At 35.6% G+C, this 23960-nt stretch overlaps 1 protein-coding gene across 4 annotated transcripts in view; it reads right to left on the bottom strand.

The window, feature by feature from the left end:
* ANKRD28 (ankyrin repeat domain 28) overlaps nt 1-23960 on the bottom strand; it is a 200461-nt gene that overhangs the window by 151301 nt on the left and 25200 nt on the right. Inside the window, exon 2 of one of the 4 annotated variants that reach the window (XM_012466765.3) lies at nt 705-770. The exons of 2 other annotated variants lie outside the window; for them this stretch is intronic. In XM_012466765.3, coding sequence (XP_012322188.1) covers nt 705-722 — 18 coding nt within the window. In that variant the 5' untranslated portion in view covers nt 723-770. Of the gene's footprint in view, nt 1-704; nt 771-23960 lie in introns of those variants that run through there. One more of the 4 variants, XM_064378663.1, reaches the window with a different exon arrangement.

The following is a 23960-nucleotide window of genomic DNA, read 5'->3' as shown; positions in this document are numbered from 1 at the left end:
GTCAATTACTGGACCATAATTTTCTCCTTTTGTACTCTAAAAAAAATTTCAGTATGTTCGAATATGAAAAAATTTTAAAAGTTTGAATATGAAATAAGCCTAATAAATACTAACAATGATATCAAACAAGCTTATACTGTCTTCACTAGTACCTGCAGTCCAACATACCTGGAGTTTATGAGATTTTTTAAAAAAACTACTTTCATTAAAAACACAGGAGTCACTCAAATAATGAGGTTCCCCAGTGATTATTGAATAGCTGTTAATATTTAAAGTGTGCACCACCATCATTTAACATGTAAGAGAATGAGCTATGAGCAAAATGATGCATACAGTTAAACCAAAGTTTGAAAACCTCTACTAATTTATTAGTATTTCAGGCCAAAATAAAACTAGTTGCAATACTGTTATTTTCAGCTGTTTAATATTTTCTTCTCCATGACAGAGATCTTAAATTATATTTATAAGTTCCCTCCACTGAAAATCTATTTGAATGATTAAACTGCTATACTAAGTCTTCCACTAACACAGGGCCTACTACTATAAATGTTTCTACAATAAAGGACTTTTTGGCTGACACTAAGTATTTGCTCACATACAGTTATGTATGAAAGCTAAGTTACAAGGTGGCTTAAACAGAAACAAACTGACAAATTATAAGAACTGCCTATATTACTGGAAGAGACTACTAGAAAATAACCTACCATAATAGGAATTCCCATACTATTTTCCTCTGGTGGAGGCAGTTGTATTCAATTCCAATCACAAGCCTGTAGCAGAAAACAGATATCAAAAGAAAGAATATGCTGATCCTAGAAATTAAGAGCTATGTTATAAAAAACTAGTACCTTAAGAAAACAAGGAATTATTAGATAATATTCAAAAACTTACTTTGGATTTTATTAATTCAGAATTCACTTTTATCCTTCTGTGAAGAAAAAAATACTAATCTGTGTAACAGAACATTTTTTAAAGGCTTTCTTTATATATTAAACAGGATTGGCTTCCCAGAAGAGACGTAAAAAGTGGTATTGGTTTCTTAGAATTGCTAGCAACAAGTCATCCACATAAATCTTACACACACACACACACACACACACACACACTTTTCAAATATATTCACTAATAACATATTCAGCTACTTACTAATCAGTAATTATTTATCCATGGGGATGTCTTAAGAAACTGCCTACAAAAGGTTTAAAATATTTGATCTATACATTTTTTGAATATGTACAACAAATTCATTTTAGTAATACATAAAATTTAAGAAATCACTGTAATATCTCTCAAAGAAAACTCAAGTAATTATATATATACACACACACACACTTTCTTAATGGATAGGATAATATATACATATTATTTAGGAACTTGCTTCTCTCCATCACTCCCCACTTAATGTGGACCTTACCCATGTCCTTAAATATTCTTCTACAACACCCTGAACATGATATTCCATTAAAAAATACTGTATTTAACATATTTCCTAAGAGTAAATATTTGGGTTGCTTCTATTTTTTAATTCTTATATAATAAAGAGTATTACATATTCTTATACAATACTTGTCCCAGGATAAAAAATAAAATTCCCACCAGTTAATTTTAGTGAAATGGCTTGTCTTTACATAAATCAAATTAGGGCTAAAAAATTATGGAGCCATAATCCTCATGTGCAATGACCTACAAAGAACAAATGTCAGAATTACATTCCCTACATGAAAGTGTGCTGCCAACCATATTTCTTTTGTCTTTCTTTTCTTTTGAGACAAGATCTTGTGCTATCACCCAGGCTCGAGTACAGTGGTGCAAAATGTAGCTTCAACCTCCTAGGTTCAAGTGATCCTACCACCTCAGCCTCCTGAGTAGCTGGGACTATAGGTATGCATCACCTCACCCAGTTAATTTTCAAATTATTTTTGTAGAGATGGAGTCTCATTATGTTGCCCAGGCTGGTCTCAAAATCCTGGGCTCAAGCAATCCTTCTACTCTGTTCTCCCAAAGTGCTAGGGTTACATGAGTGAGCCACTGAACCCTCCCACACATTTCTTATTGTTCTGAAAAAATCATCATCATTGCTATGACAAAGAATCATCTTTGTTATAGTAATTACTGTTGTGGTAACGCCTTCTAAAATGTTAGAAGATATAAACTATCCTATCCACTCTGTTGCAGGAAGGTTAGCTATAGTTCCAAACATAAAAATTTGTTATTTCTTCTTTTGTCAAAATTATTTATGAACAAATCAACTTCATCAGAAAATATTAAAGGTATACTATTTTTAGTATGTGTTCTACAGCATGTAACAGAAATGGTAATAGAATTAGTCTGCCATATGGTGGCAGCAAATACAAAAGAAAATTAATTTCTTGAGTAAGTCTATTTACAAAGGTAATTGTCTTCCCTGAGTCATGTATTTTAAACACGGTTTCAAAAAAAAAAAAAAGGAGGCTTTACAGGTTTTCATAATTATGTTTTAATATTGTTATATTAATAAGCTCAAAACAATATCATGAGCAAAATTCTGATTGAAAATAGCCTTCTGTTACTATAGCATTTACCAGAACAAACTGCCTCAAAAACTATGTGGCTTTTGATCCTTCTCAGTCAACATGCAATTGCAATGACTTTTATTGTATTAACTAAAATGTACATATCTTACATAAAAATTATATTTTCTTACTTTAACCAAAGCCACCTAGCCTAGCCTCCTACCTCCACAAATATTTACTCATTGTTTGTTAATAACTACTTATATGCTAAGTTCATGAAACTTACACAAAATCTCTCATCTATTTCCTTTTCCCTGATTTGTAATATGGGATCATTAAGACCACCTTAAGAGCCTAAGGATAAAAAATACTATAGTGTCTCTTCACCTATAATTTGCAATGGAAAAAAAAAACACTACACAGAAAAATTCGAGTAAGAAAGTTTTATTTTTCCTTCTATGACTGCCTTAACGTCTTTCTGTTCTATAGAAATAGTTATTTCAAAGGGAAAAATGTTTGGTGCCCTTTATTTACTACCCTATTTAACCTACTAGATGCTAAGTAACAAACATTTAAGTTACATGAAACAACTGAAAAATGTATAACGGTATCTTTTCACACACAAATATGAAAATATGTCAATCGTCTCTATTTATTTATAGAAGTTACAGCCAAAATGTCTTACAATCCAAGACACTGAGAGCTAATAGGCGAGGGATCATGAGTAGATCCAAACTCAGAGTAAATTCGTGCACAGACTGTGCATAATCAGAGTTAAAACACATCTGAAAACCCATCTCTATTAAAAAAGAGGGGGGAGGTGGGCACAGTGGCTCATGCCTGTTATCCCAGCACTTTGGGAGGCCGAGGTAGGAGGATCACTTGAGCTCAGGAGTTTGAGAACTGCCTGGGCAACACGGCAAAACCCCGTTTCTGTAAGAAAACAAAACCAAAACCAAACAACCAAAACCAAAAACACACATCTGAATATTGTAAAGGCCCAGTCTGCCAGAGTGTGCATTTTCTTTAAGACAGGGGCTATATTCTCACTCATTTCATCAGTATGTCTACTTCTATGACTTTCCTTAACATATAACAGTAATGAACAATTTCTCATGCACAAACATTTCACATACTGATGATTTTACCTTGCCAGCAGAAGTACCCTGGTTTTTTTTTTCCTTGTTACTTTGTTTTTGTCTCAACTAGATACAAAATTGTATAGGTTATCAACTAATACTGGCAATTGCATATGATCCAACCTAGTATCAATTGCTCACAATACAAGTAAGTTCCCAGAGCTACTGACAGGTACCATTTCTTACTGCTCTAAGTACTCACCTTCTAATAAGGGAAAAAAATAAAAAGTAAACTACAAAGCAGTGCAGTAAGTGCTCTCCTAAAAGTTGGCGTGTATCTGTGAGAGAGGGAGACTGACATACATGCATATAGCTCATTAGGAATCACAAGATGTAACAGTTGATGAATGCTATGAGGAAAACTGGAGAGCAACCTAGAATATAAAATTAACTAAGATTCCTCTGCTAAGTGATCACAATACTGAGATATATTTAGATAAATATAAAATTACCAGGAAACTACTAATTTCCTCCTAAGATGAGACACAAGCAAGAATGTATGCTCTTACCACTCTTATTTAATATCATACTAAAAAAGCACAGCAAGAAGGCTATAAGGAATAAAAGATATATGGTTTGGAAAGGAAGAAATAAAATTGCTTGTATTCATAGACAACATGATTGTCTTTATAGAAAATTCCATGGAATCTATTAAAAGGTGCTTAGAATTGATAAGCTTAGCAAAGTCATAGATTACAATTGTTATTTCTACACACTACCAATGAACAACTAGAAATCTAAACAAAAAGCAGTATCATTTATAATACCCCAAAACTCAAAAATACTAAGGCATAAATTCAACAAAAGACATACAGACTCATGCTGAAAATCACAAAATACTAATGAAAGAAATCAAAGACAACATAAAGAAAAGAGATACAGGACCACCCCGACCACCACCCCCCTCCACCTCCCCGCTCAGTTATCCACACACAGTGTATATAGGGTTCAGTACTACCTGAGATTTTTGGGCTTTTATGAGGTGGGGGGTGGGAAAGAATATATGCCACTCCCACCCCCACCTCATAAAAGCCAAAAATCTCAGGTAGTACTGAACCCTATATATACTGTGCCTTAATATGGCAATTCAAAATCTGAAATGCTTCAAACTCTGAAACTTTTTGTGTGCTAATATGATGCCACAAGTGGAAAATTGCACACTTAAGTACTTAACAGAAACGTTTCATGCACAAATTAAAAATATTTTACAAAATTACCTTTGGGTTATATGTATAAGATGTATATTAAATAAATGAATTTCATGTTTAGACTTGGATCCCATCCCCAAGAGCTCCCATTACATATATGCAAATATTCCAAAATCACAAACACATCTAGTTCCAAGCATTTCAGACAAGGAATACTCAACCTGTATATACATACAGTCAACTGATTTTTGAAAAAGGTACAGAGGCAGTTCAACACAGTAAAATACGATCTTTCCAACAAATCATCCTGGAACAACCGGATAATTCTATATTATCTATTATTATACAGATAATTCTATATTATCTATATTCTAATTTTGTATCTATACATATCTATATGTGTATATATAGATGTATCTATACATATATACATACTCAACCTGTATATACATCAGTCAACTGATTTTTGAAAAAGGTACAAAGGCAGTTCAACACAGTAAAATATGATCTTTCCAACAAATCATCCTGGAACAACTGGATAATTCATCTGGAAAATGAGGGTAACTGATATTTGCTTATATAGTCACAAAAGGCTGGGCGTGGTGGCTCACACCTGTAATCCCAGCACTTTAGGAGGCCAAGGTGGGCAGATCACAAGGTCAGGAGATAGAGACCATCCTGGCTAACACGGTGAAACCTCGTCTCTACTAAAAAATACAAAAAATTAGCCGGGTGTGGTGGTACATGCCTGCAGTCCCAGCTACTCGGAGGCTGAGGCAGGAGAATCCCTTCAACCTGGGAGGCGTTGCGGTGAGCTGAGATCATGCCACCACACTCCAGCCTGGGTGACAGAGCGAGACTCCACCTCAAAAGAACCAAAAAAACAATGCTTTCCTCAATAAATCACTAAAATGTATGAAGACAGATATATTTTACTCTGCCAGTCTGTTTTCTTCCAGCTGTTAAACCAATCAGAAATCACTAGGTGGGAAGCCTGGGAATTTATAATCTTAAACTAAGTGATTCTAATTCAGAGCCAAGGTGTAGAACCAATGATAAGGCATGGTTATCATATGCAATGCACTGTACTAGCCAAGCTGAGTTAATAAAAAATTCCCTTCCCTAAAAAGCAAATGACTACGATAATGATTGTACGTGGAATATTAATCTGGTGACATGGTACTACAGAGGAAATAATTTTTAAAAAATCATTTTTGCTAAACCCCAATGAAAACATTAGATAAAAGTTTGGTAGGAAACATGATGAATCAAGCTGACAACACTTGCACAGACTGGTATCACCACTAGGAACAGAACAACTTATGTGCCCACCTGTTGTGCAGCAATGTATGTTTATCTACATGTATGTATATGTGTGTGTATATATGCATATATATCAACCTGAAATATACATGACATACAGAATAAAGTGATAGGTGGCTATATGCATATTGACAACTGCTTTATTATGCCTGACAGTCTTTGTTGAAACAAACAAACACTGGAATCTAATCAAATCTTTAAAGCTACTGATTCACCGAAAAAAAAAAAAAAAGGAATATGTTAAACAACACTATGAAGATACAATAAGCTAAACTAGAAGGTGGGAAATCCTACAGAACAAATGACACAAGTTCTTCAATAAATAGGTTCATTTTTTAAAAGGGAAGGGGAAGCTACTATAAGAAAGACTTAGGAAACTAATCATATTCAATGTTCAAACTTGGTTTAGATCTATTCTAACAAAGTAACCTTCAAGTTATCTGACACACACACAAAATGAAATGCCAATGAATTTTGCTTCAAAACACTCCAAAGACATTGAGAAATGGTAAAATGTTGGTAATTGGTCTTAATTCACAGAGGTTCATTAATGTCTTTTTTGTATAACAAAGTTTAATAATTAAATTATGTAAAATTAAATAAATTCAATTATATGGTGATACTGCAAAAAAAAGAAAATAATGCAATTTTAGATGAACATTTCTCTATTATTCTATTCATAGATAATATTGTTTTCCTTTTTTGACACTTCATTCTGAAAAAGTTAAATTGGTTAGGTCCAAATTTAGTCACTAGACTTCATAGCAATACTTTATCAACCAATTTAAGGAAATCTAGAAGATCTGGTAAATCCACATCAGGGTTTCTCAATGTTGGCACTCCCAACATTTTAGGACATAAAATTCTTTGTCATGGGGTCCAGTCCTATCCCACTGCAGGATAATTAGTAGCATCTCTGGTCTCTACCCACTAGATGCCAGTAGCATAACCCATTCCCCTAAACTGTGATGACTAGAAATATTTCAAGATACTGCCAAATGTCCCCTGGAATACAATAACACCCCCCATTTGAGAAACACTGATCCAAATTAATGAGTTCTTAGAATGGAGAGCTTACTACAAAAAGCAAAAGGAAAGTAATAGTTACGTTCCTTAAAAATCTGGCAAAAACAACTTGAATAAAATGACTAGCTAGCAACAGACAAATGGTATTTTCTCTATGTTAACAGCAATACTCAAGTATTTGAAGAAAGACTTAACCTTTTAGAAAATAAATATGTAAAACCTTTACTTTTAAAGACAATATATTAAACAAATTAGGTTTTAATGGTTCGAGATAATGAACATTATATCTACTTATGTTCAGCTCACTCAAAAAAGTGGCAATAACATCACAATATATAGCACAGTAAGAACTCCAAAACCCCATCTCTTCATAAAGCAATGAATAGATGGCCAAACAGCCAGAATCAACATTTTCATAATTCTAGAACATTTTCATAATTCTAGAATCAAAACCTTACAACAACCAGAAGAACACATAATGAAGAAAGATGCTGCTAGGTTTTCATAGGAAAACCCCATGGAATTTTAACTTACTGCATACCACTCCCAACTCCCCTTACATGGCAGCATCCATGATAGCAGCCCACATTTGGTGCCTGTTGTGGGTACCAGATAAATTAATATGGACCTTATTCTCAAATAATTGTGGTTGTGTGTTTTGAATTATGCAGTGGCTCCCTCAAGGATTGGGTCAAGGACTTGTCTTTGCTTCATCAGCCTTGGAGATTCCTAGGACTGAAGTGGCTTCCCCCGTGGTGTCTGTCGAAAGCGTTTCTCTCTGTCATCTGTGGTAAGAGGTAACAATTGGGGCAACCAACAAACATCTAAAAACCTAGGAATGAAGAAGCTGGAGAAGGAGACACATATGAAAATAATGACTTTGAAAACGCCCATAAATACTGGGAAACCTAGAGGCCACATGATGTCCAGGACTGACCATGTGTTCAGAGAAGACTCATGAAGACCCTCAACTTTCATCTCTGGCTGATCTTTCAGTTCTGTGCAAGCAAGAAGTGAAGACTAGGGCAGAACTGTAAGCAGTCTGGCTGAGCATTATGTACCGCAACACAGAAGCAATTTGTAAAGTCTAGGAGAGTTTGTTTTTGTTTGGGCTTTTTGGGGCAGTTGTTGGGGGTAGATTGAGGCATTTAGGAAAATCTCTGCCAAATCATAGCCGAGTGCTAAGAGAATGAACAGAGAATTCAGTGGACATACACTATGAAGAACACAGACTTTACAAAAATAGTTTTAAAAGACTCATTAAACAAACAACCACTAGAATAAGCAGCAATAACAATCCTCGGGGAGGGGGGAGAAAAAGGCTCTCCAGCTACAATATTCAAAATATCCAATTTCCAACAAAAACATTTGAGGCATGCAAATAAAGATGAAACTATATCCTGGTCACGAGAGAAAAAGAAATTAATAGTAACTGTCCCAGAAGAAGGCCAGACACTAGATTTACTAGACAAAGACTTTATATCAACTGCCGTAAATATGGTCACAGAACTAAAGGAAACCCTAGACAAAGAACTAAAGGAAACCAGAATGTTATCTTACTAATTAGAGAATATCAATTTAAAAAATGGAAATCAATAGAAAAGAACAAAATAGAAATTCTGGAGCTAAAGAATAAAATAATTAAAATGAAAAATAGCTAGTTCTTTGAAAAGATCAACAAAACTGATAAGCCTTTAGCTAGACTGACAAAAGACTCACATTACTAAAATCAAAACAAAAGTAGGCATATTACTACTGACCTTATAAAAGGTTAGCATAGTTATTAAGATTACAACTGTATGCCAACATATTAGCCTATTTACACAAAATGAACAAATTCCTGGAACCAAACTATCAAAACTGACCCAAGAAATAGAAAACTGAACAATCCTGTAACACAGTGGTCTCCAACCTTTTTGGCACCAGGGATGGGTGTCGTGAAAGACAATTTTTACATGGGAGGAGTGGGGGGTGGGGGGATGGGCTGAAACTGCTGCAACTCAAATCATCAGGCATTAGATTTAAGGAGTGCACAATCTAGATCCCTTGCATGCACAGTTTACAATAGGGTTCCTATGCAAATCTAATGCAGCCACTGATCTGACAAGAGGCAGAGCTCAGGCAGGAATGCTCGCTTGAAGGTTGCTCACCTCCTGCTCTGCAGTCTGGTTCCTAATGGGCCATAAACCATCTGTGGCCTGGCGGTTAGGACCCCTGCTGTAACAAATGAAGATATTGAATCAAGAATTAAAACCTTCCAACAAAGAAAAGTCCAGGACTAGATGGCTTCACTGATGAAGTCTACCAAAAACTTAAAAAATTAACATAAGTTCTTCTCAAAATAAAAGAAGAGGGAGGACTAAAATACTCTTCAAAAAATAGTGCTAGGACAACTGGATATCCACATTTCTTAAAGCCAAAACTAGATACCTGATACCAAAACTACAAAAAGACATCATGAGGAAACAAACAATAGACCAATATCCCTTAAGATTATGTAAAAATTTTCAACAAAATACTAGCAAACCAAATTCGGCAGCATATTGAAAGAATTACAGACTATGCCCAAGTGGGGCTTATACTAGGAATGCAAGGGTGCTTGAACACTTTAAAATATTTAATGTATCACATTAATAAGACGAAAGGAATAAACACATGATAATCTCAACTGATGCAGAGAAAAAGCATTTACAAAATCCAGTATGTTTTCATGATAAAAACATTCAACAGCATAGGAACAGAAGGGAAGTTCTTTACCATGATAATGACTATTTAAAAACCCAACCCTAATATCATAGTTAAGGGTGAAAAACTCAATGCTTTCTTCCTAAGATAAGGAACAAGACAAAGATGCCACTTTCACAACTTTTATTCAATACTGTTCTACAAGTTCTAGCCAGATTGACTAAGTAAGAAATAAAAGCCATTCAAATTGGAAAGCAGTAAAACAAACCAAAAAACCATCTCTATTTGCAGATATGATCTTATGCATAGAAAATCCTAAAGAATGTTTTGTTCTGTTTATTTTGAGATGGGGTCTTACTCTGTCACACAGGCTGGAGTGCAGTGACACCATCTCAGCTCACTGTAATCTCTGCTTCCTGGTCTCAAGCAATCCTCCCACCTTAGCCTCCTGAGTAGCTGGGACCATAGGCATGTGCCACCACAGCCAGTTAGTTTTTTGTATTTTTGGTAATGACAGGGTTTCACCATGTTGCCTAGGCTGGTCTTGAACTCCTGAACTTAAGAAATCTGCCCGCCTAGGCCTCCCAAAGTGCTGGGATTACAGGTGTGAGCCACCAAGCTAGGCCAAGACTTTTTACAAAAAAAGCTATCAGAGCTAATGAACAAATTCAGCAAAGTTGTAGAATATAAAAGAAATTCACAAAATCCGTTGCTTTTCTATATACCAGCAAAGAACAATCCAAAAGTAAGAAATTAAGAAACAATTCTATTTGGCATCAGAAAGAAAGAATAAAACTTAGGAAAAACTAGCTCTGATAATTTGATGACTAAGAAGGCCCAGGCCTAAAAATGGGCACAAGGAAAATGTTTAAAAGTAAAAAAACACATTATTGGTGTGCTGAATACATCCATGTGCACACCTGCCATCAGGTATCACTTATGTCAAAATGACTTACAGAACAAGGAGTTGGTTTAAACTCATTGTTAAAAGGCATTCCTAATAAAGAGGGCAGGATGCAAAGTTGACTAGGATGCAGGAGGATAGACTGGAAGAAATAAAAATGGATAAAGCCTCTGTGCAACTGGCAATCACTAGCACAATTTTCAATGCACATCCCACTGAAAAAGACCTCCAAGATATTTCAGGGTTGGGGTGTAGTACAAAACAATCAAATAAGCCAACTTGTGTGTTAAAAGGAAGAGAAAATTAAGAATAAATTTGTATATACTTGGCTTATCTCTTGTAAAATTACCAGTACTCTCTACATCATGGGGCAGAAAGCTTAAACCACTCTTCCCAGAATTTTTTATTGAATGATTCAAGGATAGTCTCTGCCAATGAGGGGCATGTATGCAAGATTAAATGAAGAGAAAGAAATGCAATTCTTGTCTGACAGCAAATGGGAGTAAATTCACGGGCAGACAATAGGCATGAGGTTGGAAGCAGCTGTTGCATAAGAAATCATCTACCTTTTCTGGACTCAATACTGTACAATGCCAATTTTTCAAATTAAACCCATAATCTCAATGGAATATCAGTTATGTTCAACAACTTTCGTGGCACTCCAAAATGTTTTAAAATTTTATATGGAAGACCAAAGGGTAAAGAGCCTTTTGGGGCAAAAAAAAAAAAAAAAAAAGGTTGAACTACACATCATATACAAAAATAAATTTTAGGTCATTCAGAAAACTGGGGGAAAAAATTGCTAATTTTTAGAAGAAACAATATTTTCTTAAGACCTTGATAGTTGCTTACACAACATAAAAAAAAGAGGAAAAAACCCTGAAAGATTAGTAAGAATGATTATACTATAAAAGTTCTGAATAAGTGACCCTTGAAACAAAGTAAAGACTAGCCACAGAATGAGGTATAAAAAAACCAATAAAGATTCATAACCTACAGATCTATCACTACAATACAAAGAAAAAAATAGGCAATTCACAAATTTGTCAAAAATATATAAAAATATATTCAATCTTTTTAGAAATCTGGAAAATCCAAATTAAAACAAAGTATTCTCATATACATCAGAATGCCAAAATTAAAGTCAAACTAAAATAATTATCGGCAAGTTTGAAAGTAAAGAATAACTCTTACTCAAATGCTTGTGGCAATATAATCAGTATAGCCCCTTTGAATAAAATAATAATTACATAATAAAGGTGAACGTGTCTATATCCTATGACCCAGCAATTCTATCTTCACATATCAATCTCAGAGAAATGGTACAGAAAAAGATACATACACATTGTATTAGAATTTCTACAATACTATTTGTAATAGCTAAAACTATAAGATACCTAACCACAGAATTTTAAGAAAATAAATGCCAGTTTATTTCTATCAGATATACGGCAACTATTATTTTTATTTGTGTAATATTATCAGGTGTAAATGCAATTTTGTTACATGCATAGATTGTGTAGTGCTCAAATTGGGGCTTTTGGGGTATCCCCAAAGATACAGATATACAGCAATTACAACAAATATATTATCATGGATGAATTTTAAAAGCAGTGATAAAAAGATACATAAAGCATACCATTTATTTAAAATTTTAGAAAACATAATAGTAATATACTCTTTATGGATATGTAAATAGAGTGTAAGTTAAAAAAAACCTAGATGATAAAAGCTAACTTTCAAGATGGTTACTTAAAAAAAAGGGGGGGCAGATCTCTAGTAATATGTAACTATTTCATCCTTTAAGATACACAAAGGAAATGTGGCAAAGTATTGACAGCTGTTTATTCCTAGTGACAGGTACTTAGGTTTATATTTTATATTGAAGTGTCTGAACACTTCAATTTAATTAAAAACATTTTTCAAGAAAGATCATTCTGATTGGTTTGAGTGTAGAAGATGAACTGAATGAAATGGGGGCAAGATTGGAGAGTGTAGACTGGTCAGAGAACGACTGCATTAATCCAGTAAGAAGTGACAGCAGCATGAACTAAAGCCATTAAAGTACAAGGGAGAGATCAGTATTTATACATACAAATTAGGACTACAGAGTTCTTCATACAGTTATGCAAGCATGGTATGCCTGTGGGTCATTTTCCTTTCTTTAAAATCTCTTATATTAGACATTTCTGAAAAGAAGACACAAATGGTCAAGTATATGGGAAAAAAGTTAACTCACTCATCACCAGGGAAAGGCAAATTAAAACCATGAGATATCAGCTCACATCTGTTAGAATAGCTGCTATCAAAAAGATAAAAGGTAAAGTGTTGGCAAGGATGTGGAGAAAAGAAAATCCCTGCCCATTGTTGAGGGGAATGTAAATTAGTACAGCCATTATAGAAAACAGTATGAAGGTTCCTAAAAAATTAAAAATAAAATTGCCATATGATCCAGTAATCCCACTATAGGATGTATAACCAAAAGAAATGAAAGCAATACGTCAAAGAGGTATCTGCACTCACGTTCATTGTGGCATTATTCAAAACAGCTAAAACATAGACTCAACCTAAGTGTCCATCAATAAATGAAGAAAAACGTGGTATATGTACACAATGGGATACGATTCAGCCTTAAGAAAGGAGGAGATCCTGTCATTGCAGCAACATAGATGAAACCTAGAGAACGTTATGTTAGTGAAATAAGCCAGGCACAGAAAGTGGAAGATCACATGATTTCACCTATTTTAGAATCTAAAAAAGTCAAAAATGTAGAAGTGGAGAAGAGAATGGTGGGTCCTGGGGGCTGGGGAAGGGAGGGAGGGACGGAGGGAGGGAGGGAGGGAGACCCTGCATCAGAATTAATAAACAAATTCAGCAAAGTTACAGAATACAAAAATAAACATAGAAAAATCAGTTATATTTCTATATGCTTTATTTCCAAACAGGAAATTAATAAAACAATTATTTGGTCCCTTACCATATACATACAAAAATTAACTCAAAATGTATCAAAGTAAGGGCTAAAATTAATGGACCTCAAAGAAAGAGCTAAAACTATAAAACTCTTGGAAGAAAACACAGGATAAAAGCTGCTTGACACTGGATTTGGCAGTGATTCCTTGGACATGGTAACAGAAGAACAGGCAACAAAAGAAAGAAGATAAACTGGACTTTGTCAAAGTCTAAAATGTTTGTGCGCAGAAGGACACTATCAACAGAGTGAAAAGGCAATGCAGAGAACAGGAGAAAATATTAGCAAATTATAGATCTGATAAGGGATTATTATCCAGAATATCTAAAGAAATCCTACAATTAAACAACAATTTTAAAAATTTAAATGGGCAAAGGGCTTGAACAGACATTTATCTAAAGGTATACAAACGGCCAATCAACAACATGAAAAGATGTTCAAGATCACAAATTATTGGGGATATACAAACCAAAATCATGATACCACTTCACACACATTAGAATGGCTACCATAAAAATTAAACACCCACATTGTAACAGATGTTGGCAAGGATGTAGAGAGACTGGAACACCTGTACATTTCTGGTGGGAATGTGAAATTGTACAATCATTAATGCATACATTACACTATAGTGATTCCTCAAAAAATTAAACGCAGAATTACTGTATGTTTCAGCAACTCCACTCTAGGTATATACCCCAAAGAACTGAAAGCAGAAATTTAAATAGATATTTGTATGCTCATGTTCATAGAATTATTCACAGTAGCCAAAAAGATACCTGGGAAGCAACCCAAGGGTCCATCAATGAATGAATAAATAAACAAAATGTGGTTTATACATATAGTGGAATATTATTCAGCCTTAAAAAGGAAAGAACGTTGTATATGCTACAACACAACATGGATGGGCCTCAAAGACATTTTGCTCAGTGAAATAAGCCAGTTACAAAAGAACAAATATTTTATGACTCCACGTATATGAGGCTGAATGGTGGTTTCCAGAGGTTGAGAATGGAGACAGGGCAAGTTACTGTTTAATGGGTATGGGTTTTCATTTGGGGAAGAGTTCTGGAGATAGACGGTGGTAATGTTTGCACAACAACGTGAATGTGCTTAATGCCACTGAACTTTATACTTAAGACAGTTAAAACAGGCCAGCCACGGTGGTTCACACCTGTAATCCCAGCACTTTGGGAGGCCGAAGCAGGTGGATCACTTGAGGTCAGGAGTTCAAGACTGGCCCAGCCAACATGGTGAAACCCCATCCCTACAAAAAATATAAAAATAAGCCAAGCATGATTGTGTGCATCTGTAATCCCAGCTACTAAGAAGGTGGAAGCAAGAGAAACACTTGAATCTGGGAGGTGGAGATTGCAATGGCCTAGATCACTCCACTGCACTCCAGCCTGGGCAACAGAACAAGGCTCTATCTCAAAAAGAAAACAAAAGGTTAAAATAAATTTAATGTTATATATGTTTTACAATAAAAAAAAACTAATAGCAAAATATTTTCCTATTACATAAATAATTCTGAGTTTAGAATAGATATTTTTGTTTTAGAATGAGAATTTCTTTGGTGCTTGAAGCAAAGCAAAGTAGTATTCTGATGGATTCTATTACACATACACACACACACACACACATACACACACAATTTATGAAGACCTATGCCCCTAAAAATGGAATGTCACTGATTAGATAGAATAGGAATATAGGCAGAAATCATTTGATCTCAAAGAAAGCAGAAGGTAAAAGAAAAGAAAAATAATATGGAACTTAAACTGATACATGTATCTACTTAAATGTTTCGAAAAGTATATAGGTGACTTGAAAAAAATCTTGTTTTCAAGGCAAGTTTTTAAAGACAGAACTTCCTCACATTTAGTGAAAAACATTGAAGTATACAAATATCAATGCTAAGTATTATTTGTACTAGTGCTTGAAAAAAAAATTATGGTATTGTTTTAACATGGTAGTTCTTAACACTCACCATGAAGTGATTACAAATTACAAGCCTCCCATGGCTTAAAGTACTGCATATAAGAAATTCTATCTATAACATCAGCTTAACTAAAATATTAGTATGGGGGGGAGGGAGGGATCATTGCCTTTACATTTTTAACCTAATCTTTGACAGATTTTCCTGATTTCCTCTGTATCCTCCACAGGTTTGCACCACACTTCACTTGTTCACTGACTTCACAGATGTTTCTCAAAACCTTACCCAAGCACAAACCAAACTTACTCTTTATAAAGACGTAATAAAGGCCAAGACTCTAAATCAAGGTAATCCTAATTAATTTTATATAGATAAGAAAACATTTGCAGAGAGTCTCTTTTCCTCTAAATAATTTTCAGGAAAGTTTTCCTACATGTTGCCTGAAATAACTTCCATAATACCTACTAACAATTCATTCAAGCACACAGTTTATTTTCATGATTTACAGAAACAGAAAACATATTTAGAATAAAGCTGTAGTGTGTTCACTACTAAAATGCTCGTCATACTCTCTTTTAATGGGTATGCAATCTCTTACATTTAAGGTGTTTGTTAACTTCATGTTTCTCTCTCTCTCTCGTTTGTTTGTTTGTTTGTTTTGAAATCGAGTCTCACTCTGTCACCCAGGTTACAGTGCAGCGGTGCTACCTTGGCTCACTGCAACCTCCGCCTCCTGGACTCAAGCGATTTTCCTGCCTCAGCTTCCCAAACAGCTGGGATTACAGGTGCCTACCACCATATCTGGCTAATTATTGTATTTTCAGTAGAGATGGGGTTTCACCATGTTGGCCAGGCTGACAGATTTTCTGACCTCAAGTGATCTGCCCACTTCCCAAAGTGCTGGGATTACAGGTGTGAGCCACTGCGTCCATCCCTAACTTCATGTTTCTCTCTGACATTCATAAGGTAATAATTTTTCCAAAATCATTTGCCTATTTTGACCTCTAGAAAATAACATATTTACCATTCCCTGCAATTCTTTGTCATTCTTTCAGATCTAATTCTCCATTCACCACATCTATAAGTGATGCTATTCTAGCCATATGAAGTCAAAATTTGACCACACTAAATTCTGCCATGTATTTCATACATTAAAAGTATATGCGCATCTGAAATATAAAGCCAGAACTTTCCAACAAAGCCCAAGAAATTTAAATCTCCTAGTCTGTGGTAGCCAAACCCAGTAAGGGAGACAAACTTAGGTTCAACAATATCTGCGAATCCAATACTAGAAGGCTGTTTTTAAATTTTTTGGTCTTCAGATCTCTTCACATGTTAGAATTATTTAAGAACCTAAAAAGTTTTGCTTATGAGGGTTATTTCTACTGATGTCTACTGTATTAATTAAAACTAGGAAACTGCTTAAAAGTATTTATTTTTAATTTACTTACTGCTTTATCCACTACATGTCAATATAAATAACTTTAAATGATTAATTTTTTAAAAAATTAAGTAGCACTGTTCATGTCTGGCTTAACAGAAAATAGATGGAATCTCACAGCTGCTTCTGCATTTAATTTGCTGCAATAAGTTATTGTGGTTCAAGTACATGAAGAAAATCGATACTCATGGTAGCATATTTTCAGGTACCTGTGGATAATCTTTGATATTACATCAAAGATTGACAAGTGATACCTCTTACAAGTTAGCTATAATGTAAATTATGAAGCCATATCAATAAGCTTTTACTACTTTTTTCACATTAAAATCCATTGGTCTAACTGCACTTTGAATGGATCTTTTTACTCATGTGTGATTTTACAATATCATTCATCAGTCATTTAGAAAATGCTGGTTCCCTGGTTACACAGGTCTTCAACTGACAGATTTCATGATATACAATATCAAAAGTCACATTTATTAATATTCTACCAATGCCACCAGAAAAGTCTTTATGTATGGTAAAGCTATCAAGCTCAAGGTAGCTACCCAAATTATACAGAGCTACCCAAATTATAATTTTTGCTTGGAAGGTCAAATTTGATCATCTGTAACAAATATTGACAGTTGCTTTCCTTGAAGTGATAAATTTACTTTGTTCCTTTTCAAGGAATATTTTCAATAAAAGGTTTGCCAAAGAGCCAAATCTGAATAAGCATAATGTCAGTTGTTTTTCAAGTAAAAATGTATTCTATTTTTTTTTAAAAAAAAGACTAGTCCAGTTAGCAACTCAATCACATAAGCATTTTTCCTGCGCAGTATATACTCATTTTATCATACAGATACCCCATGGTCAAGTGTAATATAAGTAACTTACACTTAAAAACAGTCTTAAGGGAAATAGGTTTTTCTCTTCTTAACTGTGAGCAGGACAGTGAAAACCACAGACTACCAGTCTGGTGCCACTAACCTGATTTATAATACATCAGCAGTAGATACCATTACTTTTGTACTATTAGACCAAATGTCAAAGTAAAAAAGGCATATAATATTTTATTATTATTATTATGAGAAAAGTTTCGACCTTAGGGACTTCCAGGGGTTCATGGACCATACTTTGAAAAGTCTCTTAGCAGGGTCCCAAACCCCTGGGCCTAGGACCACTAGCCATTCGGCCTGTAAGAAACTGGGCTGGACAGCAGACAGGGAGCAAACATGCATTACCACCTGAATTCTGCCTCCTGTCAGAGCAGTGCAGCATTAAATTCTCATAGGACTGCTAATCCTATTTTGAACTGCACATGTGACGGATCTAGGTTGTATGTTCTTTATGAGACTAGCTAATGCCTGATGATCTGTAGTGGAATAGTTTCATCCCAAAACCATCCTACCCCCACTGCCCTCCATCCATGGAAAAACTGTCTTCCACGAAACTGGTCCCTGGTGCTAAAAAGGCTGGGGATTGCTGCAGTAATTTTGGCCAAAGAAAGGTTTGGCCCTTACTCAGTTCCTGGAAGGTAATCACTAAGCCCTTGGAATGTCCTGCTTGATAAAGAGTCATTGTTTACCTGGGGGCCTTTTTCCATGCCAGATAGTCTTAACAATATGATTTTTGGTGGGTTTTAAGTCACGCAGTTATCAGTTTGACCTCTGGAGGAGATGGACACTAACATCAGCCACAGGTGTGGTCAACTGTGACCACAGAGTTGTGACTGACTTCTCAATAAAAACTCTGGACAGCAAACCTCAGGTGGGTGGCCCTGGTTGGCAATACTCCTTGATTGTTGGCAATACACCATGTATTGTTGCTGGGAGAAGCAAGCATTGTCTGCACAATTCCATTGGGAGAGGACACCTGGAAGTTCGTGCCTGAAACTCTCCTGGACCTTTATCCTATGCACCTTTACCCATTGCTGGTTTTAAACTGTATTCCTTTGATGTAATAAATCATACCATGAATTTAACTGCTTTGCTGAGTTCTGTGAGTCCTTCTAAGCAAATTATAAAATCTGAGAGTACACAATCTCCCTCGAACTAAACAAGGTTGGTCAAGATCAAACTCCTGAGTATACATATAATAACAGCCAATCCCCACCTACATGTTTCTTTACACAAGACATTGTTTGGCCCAAGACCAAAGCCTAGTGTGCATATGTGCCAGATCCAAACTCCACAAAACTACCAGTCTCTTCTCCAAGCAGCTTGTTTTGGAGCAGGGATTCTTGATCTTTGAAATATTGACATTTCAGACCAAATGAGTCTTTGTTATGGAGGAATGTCCTGTCTATTGCAGGATGTTTAGCATCATCCCTGGCCTCTGTCCAATAGGTGCCAATAGTATCCTTCTGTCCTTCCCAGTGGTAACAACAACAAAAAAATCTTCAGACATTGTCAAATTCCCCTGAGAAGCAGAATCGCCCTCCCCTCAATATTGAAAATCACTGTTTTAGGAAACTCATCTAGGCAGTCTGACCTTCCCTCTTCTTTTACAAAACAAGGAATAAATTCATTTTTAGCTCTATCTTCCCACCTTTCCTGTTAATTATTTGATGGAAAGCAACTGAGCATTCTAAGTTCTACCTTCAAAAATATTTGGATAACAGTGGTAAACTAAAAAACTCTTCCTTCTGGGAAACTCAGTCAGATTACCAATTTCAAGAGAAGGATCTTTTAAAAAGGATAATATATATCTTCTGTATCTCATGCACACCACAGAGGGAAGATAGACTAGTATTCTTCAACCTTGGGAGTATACATCAAAATAACCTTAAGTAGTTTTTAAAAACATGGATGCCAGGTCCTACATAGACACAATCAGAATTCATTATCCAGCAACTGAGTGTCCACTATATGCCAAAGCATTGTTACAGGCGCTGGAGATAACAGCAGTAAATAAGACATCTTATTTTCCCTTGAAGAACTCACATTCCAGTAGAGGGAGACATTTCATAAACATACAGACAAATAAGATCACCTCAGATAGTGCTACAGGGAAATACAGAATACTAGAACCAATTTCTCTGCATTCTCAGCAGTATTAGCAGAATATATTCAAAGTTAAACGTGGTGAGTGAAAATATCATTTTGCATTTTAGTATTCAGAAAGCCCATGACATAATTATATGCCTAAATTTAAAATTCCTTACGTGTAGGGGTGCTGAGCAAAAGTGTCTCTCCCTATTCTTTGGGAACCTTTAAGCTCAAGATTAGGTAATTTCCTCACAGTTTCAATTCTAATCTCCATCAGTTCAATGAAAACACTATGCTTAAGTTTTAAAACGTATTTAGGGGAAACAGTGTAGACTTCTTACATGGATTTACTGTATAGTGATGAAGTGTGCTTTTAGTGTAGCAATTACCTAAATAGTGAACACTGTATCCAACAGGTGATTTTTCAGCCCCTGCCCATCTCCCACCTTTTGTAGATTCCAATATCTATTATTCCACTCTGTATGTCCACATATACCCTTGTTTAGCTCCCACTTAGAAGAACATGCAGTATTTGACTATGTTTCCAAGTTATTTCACTGAGGATAATGTGCTCCAATTCCTCTCACATTTGCTACAAAAGACATGATCTCATTCTTTATACATATACACCACATTTTCTTTATCCAGTCTTCTATTGATGGATATTTAGGTTGATTCCATATATATGTACTGTGAATAGCACTGCAATAAACATACCAGTGTAGGTATCTTTTTGACATAATGATTTCTTTCCCTTAGGGTATATTCACAGTAGTGAAATTGCAGAATCAAATGGTAGTACTATTTTTAGTACTTTGAGAAATCTCCATACTGTTTTCCATAAAGGTTGTACTAATTTGGTACTAATTTACATTCCCACCAATATTGTACAATGTATAAGCATTCCCTTTTCTCCATACCTGTGATGGTTAAAACTGAGTGCTAACTTGGTTGGATTCACGGATGCAAAAAAAAGTATTGATCCTGGGTTTGTCTGTGAGGGTGCTGCCAAAGGAGATTAACATTTGAGTCAGTGGGCTGGGAAAGGTGGACCAACCCTTAATCTGAGTAGGTATCATCTAATCAGCTGCCAGCACAGCTAGAATATAAAGTAGGCAGAAAAATGTGAAAAGACTAGATGGCATAGCCTTCCATCCTACATCTTTCTCCTGTGCTGGATGCTTCCTGCCCTCAAACATTGGACTCTAAGTTCTTCAGTTTTGGGACTCAGACTGGCTCTCCATGCTTCTCAGCTAGTAGATGGCCTATTGTGGGACCTTATGATCATGTGAGTTAATAAACTCTCCTTCATATATTGTATATATTATATATTTCCATAACATATATTTATATGTAAATATATATTTATGTAATATACATTATATATATAAATAAGTGGTATATTAGTTGGTTGTAGGTATGTGGCTTTATTTCTGGGTTCCCTATTCTGTTCCAATGATATATGTACAATGCTGTGTTGGTTACTATATTCTTGCAGTATATTTTGAAGTCAGGTAATGTGATGCCTCCACATGCCCTTGAATATGGGAGAGTTTAATGTTATTAATAAGGATAAAAAGAGCTCCTGCAAAAGTCATTCAAAGGGAAATATTATTTATTATATATAAATGGAAATATATAAGATGTATACATTATATATAAATTACATATTATAAATATATGTATATAAAAAGTGTGTGTGTGTATATATACATACATATATATATGTATTTCCTATTAGTTCTGTCCCTCTAGAGAACCCTGACTAATACAGCACCCTTGGCAACATCTGTTGTTTTTGACTTTTTTTTTTTGAGATGGAGTCTCGCTCTGCAGCCCAGGCTGGAGTGCAGTGGTGCAATCTCAGCTCACTGCAACCTCTGCCTCCTGGGTCCCTGTTCAAGCAATTCTCCTACCTCAGCCTCCCAAGTAGCTGGGATTACAGGCACGAGCCATCATGCCCAGCTGATTTTTGTATTTTTTAGTAGAGACGGGGTTTCACCATGTTGGCCAGTCTGGTCTTGAACTCCTGACCTGTGATCCGCCCACCTTGGCCTCCCAAAGTGCTGGGATTATACGCATGAGCCATTCTGACTGGTATGACATGGTTTTAAACCATTATGCTGGAGGTTGCAATATTTTGAATTTTTACATGAGAGAAAAATCAGACCTTGGCAATGACCTTCAGCAGAATATAACTCCCACATGCTTAGCGTTTCAATAACGGGACACTAGGCATACATGGGTTAATTTGCATTTCTTTTATGACTAGTGATTTTGAGCATTTTTTCATGTTTATTGGCCACTTGTACATCTTCTTTTGGAAAATGTCTGTTTCTGTCATTTGCCCATTTCTTTCTTGTTGAGTTCCTTGTAGATTCTGCATATTAGTCTTTTGTCAGATGCATAGTTTTCATATTTTGCACATATTTTTTCCCCTTTCTGCAGGCTGTATGTTTACTCTGTTGTTTCTTTTACTGTGCAAAAGTAGCTATATTTGTATCTGACAGAACTTTTTTTAATTGTCTCATTTGTCTTTTTGTTTTTGAGGACTTGGTTATAAATTATTTGCCTAGACCAATGTCCAGAATTTTTCTCAGGTTTTCTTCAGTTTTTTGTTTGTTTGATATGGAGCCTAGCACTGTCACCCAGGCTGGAGTGCAATGGCACGATCTCAGCTCACTGCAACCTCCGCCTCCTGGGTTCATGCGATTCTCCTGCCTCAGCCTCTTGAGTAGCTGGGATTACAGGTGCATCCCAGCTAACATTTTTGTATTTTCAGTTGATTAAGGGTTTCACTATGTTGGCCAGATTGGTCTCGAACTCCTGACCTCATGACCTGCCCACGGTGGCCTCCCAAAGTGCTGGGATTACAAGCATAAGCCACTGCGCCAGGCCTTCTTCAGTATGTTTACAGTTTCAGGTCTTAGGTTTAGGTCTTTAATTCATCTTGAGTTAACCTTTGTATGTGGTGAGAAGTATGGGTCCAGTTTCATTCTTCTACATATAGCTATACAATTTTCCCAGCCTCATTTATTGAACAAAGTATCCTTTCCCCAGTGCATATTTTTGTTGACAATTAGTTGGCTGCAGGTATGTGGCTTTATTTCTGGGTTCTCTATTCTGTTCCAATGATATATGTATCTATTTTATGCCAATATTTTCATGCTGTGTTGGTTGCTATAGTCTTGTAGTACATTTTGAAGTCACATAATGTGATGCCTCCACATGCTCTTGAACATGGGAGAGTTTAATGATTTTATTAATAAGGATAAAAATAGCTCCTGCAGAAGTCATTCAAAGGGAAAAAATTCCACTGACAAGCTAACCATCATAAGGATTGTTTAAAACAGAATCTGGCAAGACTGGAGAAGGGGACATTTTTCTCCATTCATTTCATACTTCTATGAAAAACTGGTAGCAAAACCCAGGAATATAGAAATTTTCTGCTCTTCAATTTTTCCAAAGAATCAAAAACAAAGATATTCCTATATCCTTTCTATGGTTAAAAATAGTAATAATGAAGTTATGGGTACCAAAAATATTTACAAAGTAAAGATCAAACACTTTCCTGTTACATCACAAGTACTAAAAACAACTGGTGATATATACTCAACCTGCCTTTAAGAATTAAAACCAAAGGCAGGAGAATCACTTGAGACCAGGAGTCCGAGACCAGCCTGGCCAACATGGCAAAACCCCATCTCTACCAGAAATACAAAAATTAGCTGTGCGTGTTAGCGCACATCTGTAATTCCAGCTACTTGGGAGGTTGAGGCATGAGACTCTATTTAACTCGGGAAACAAAGGTTGCAGTGAGCTGATATTGCACCACTGCACTCCAGCCTGCTGTGGGAAAGGGGAAAGGAGAAAGGGAAAAAGGGAAAAAGAGTAAAAGGGGAAAGGAGAAAAAGGGGAAAGGG

This window comes from Aotus nancymaae, unplaced genomic scaffold (genome assembly GCF_030222135.1).
Source record: "Aotus nancymaae isolate 86718 unplaced genomic scaffold, 86718_ANA_hifiasm-v0.15.2.pri h1tg000019l, whole genome shotgun sequence".
Taxonomy (NCBI): Eukaryota; Metazoa; Chordata; class Mammalia; order Primates; family Aotidae; genus Aotus; species Aotus nancymaae.
This window is presented reverse-complemented; position numbering and strand designations above follow the sequence as displayed.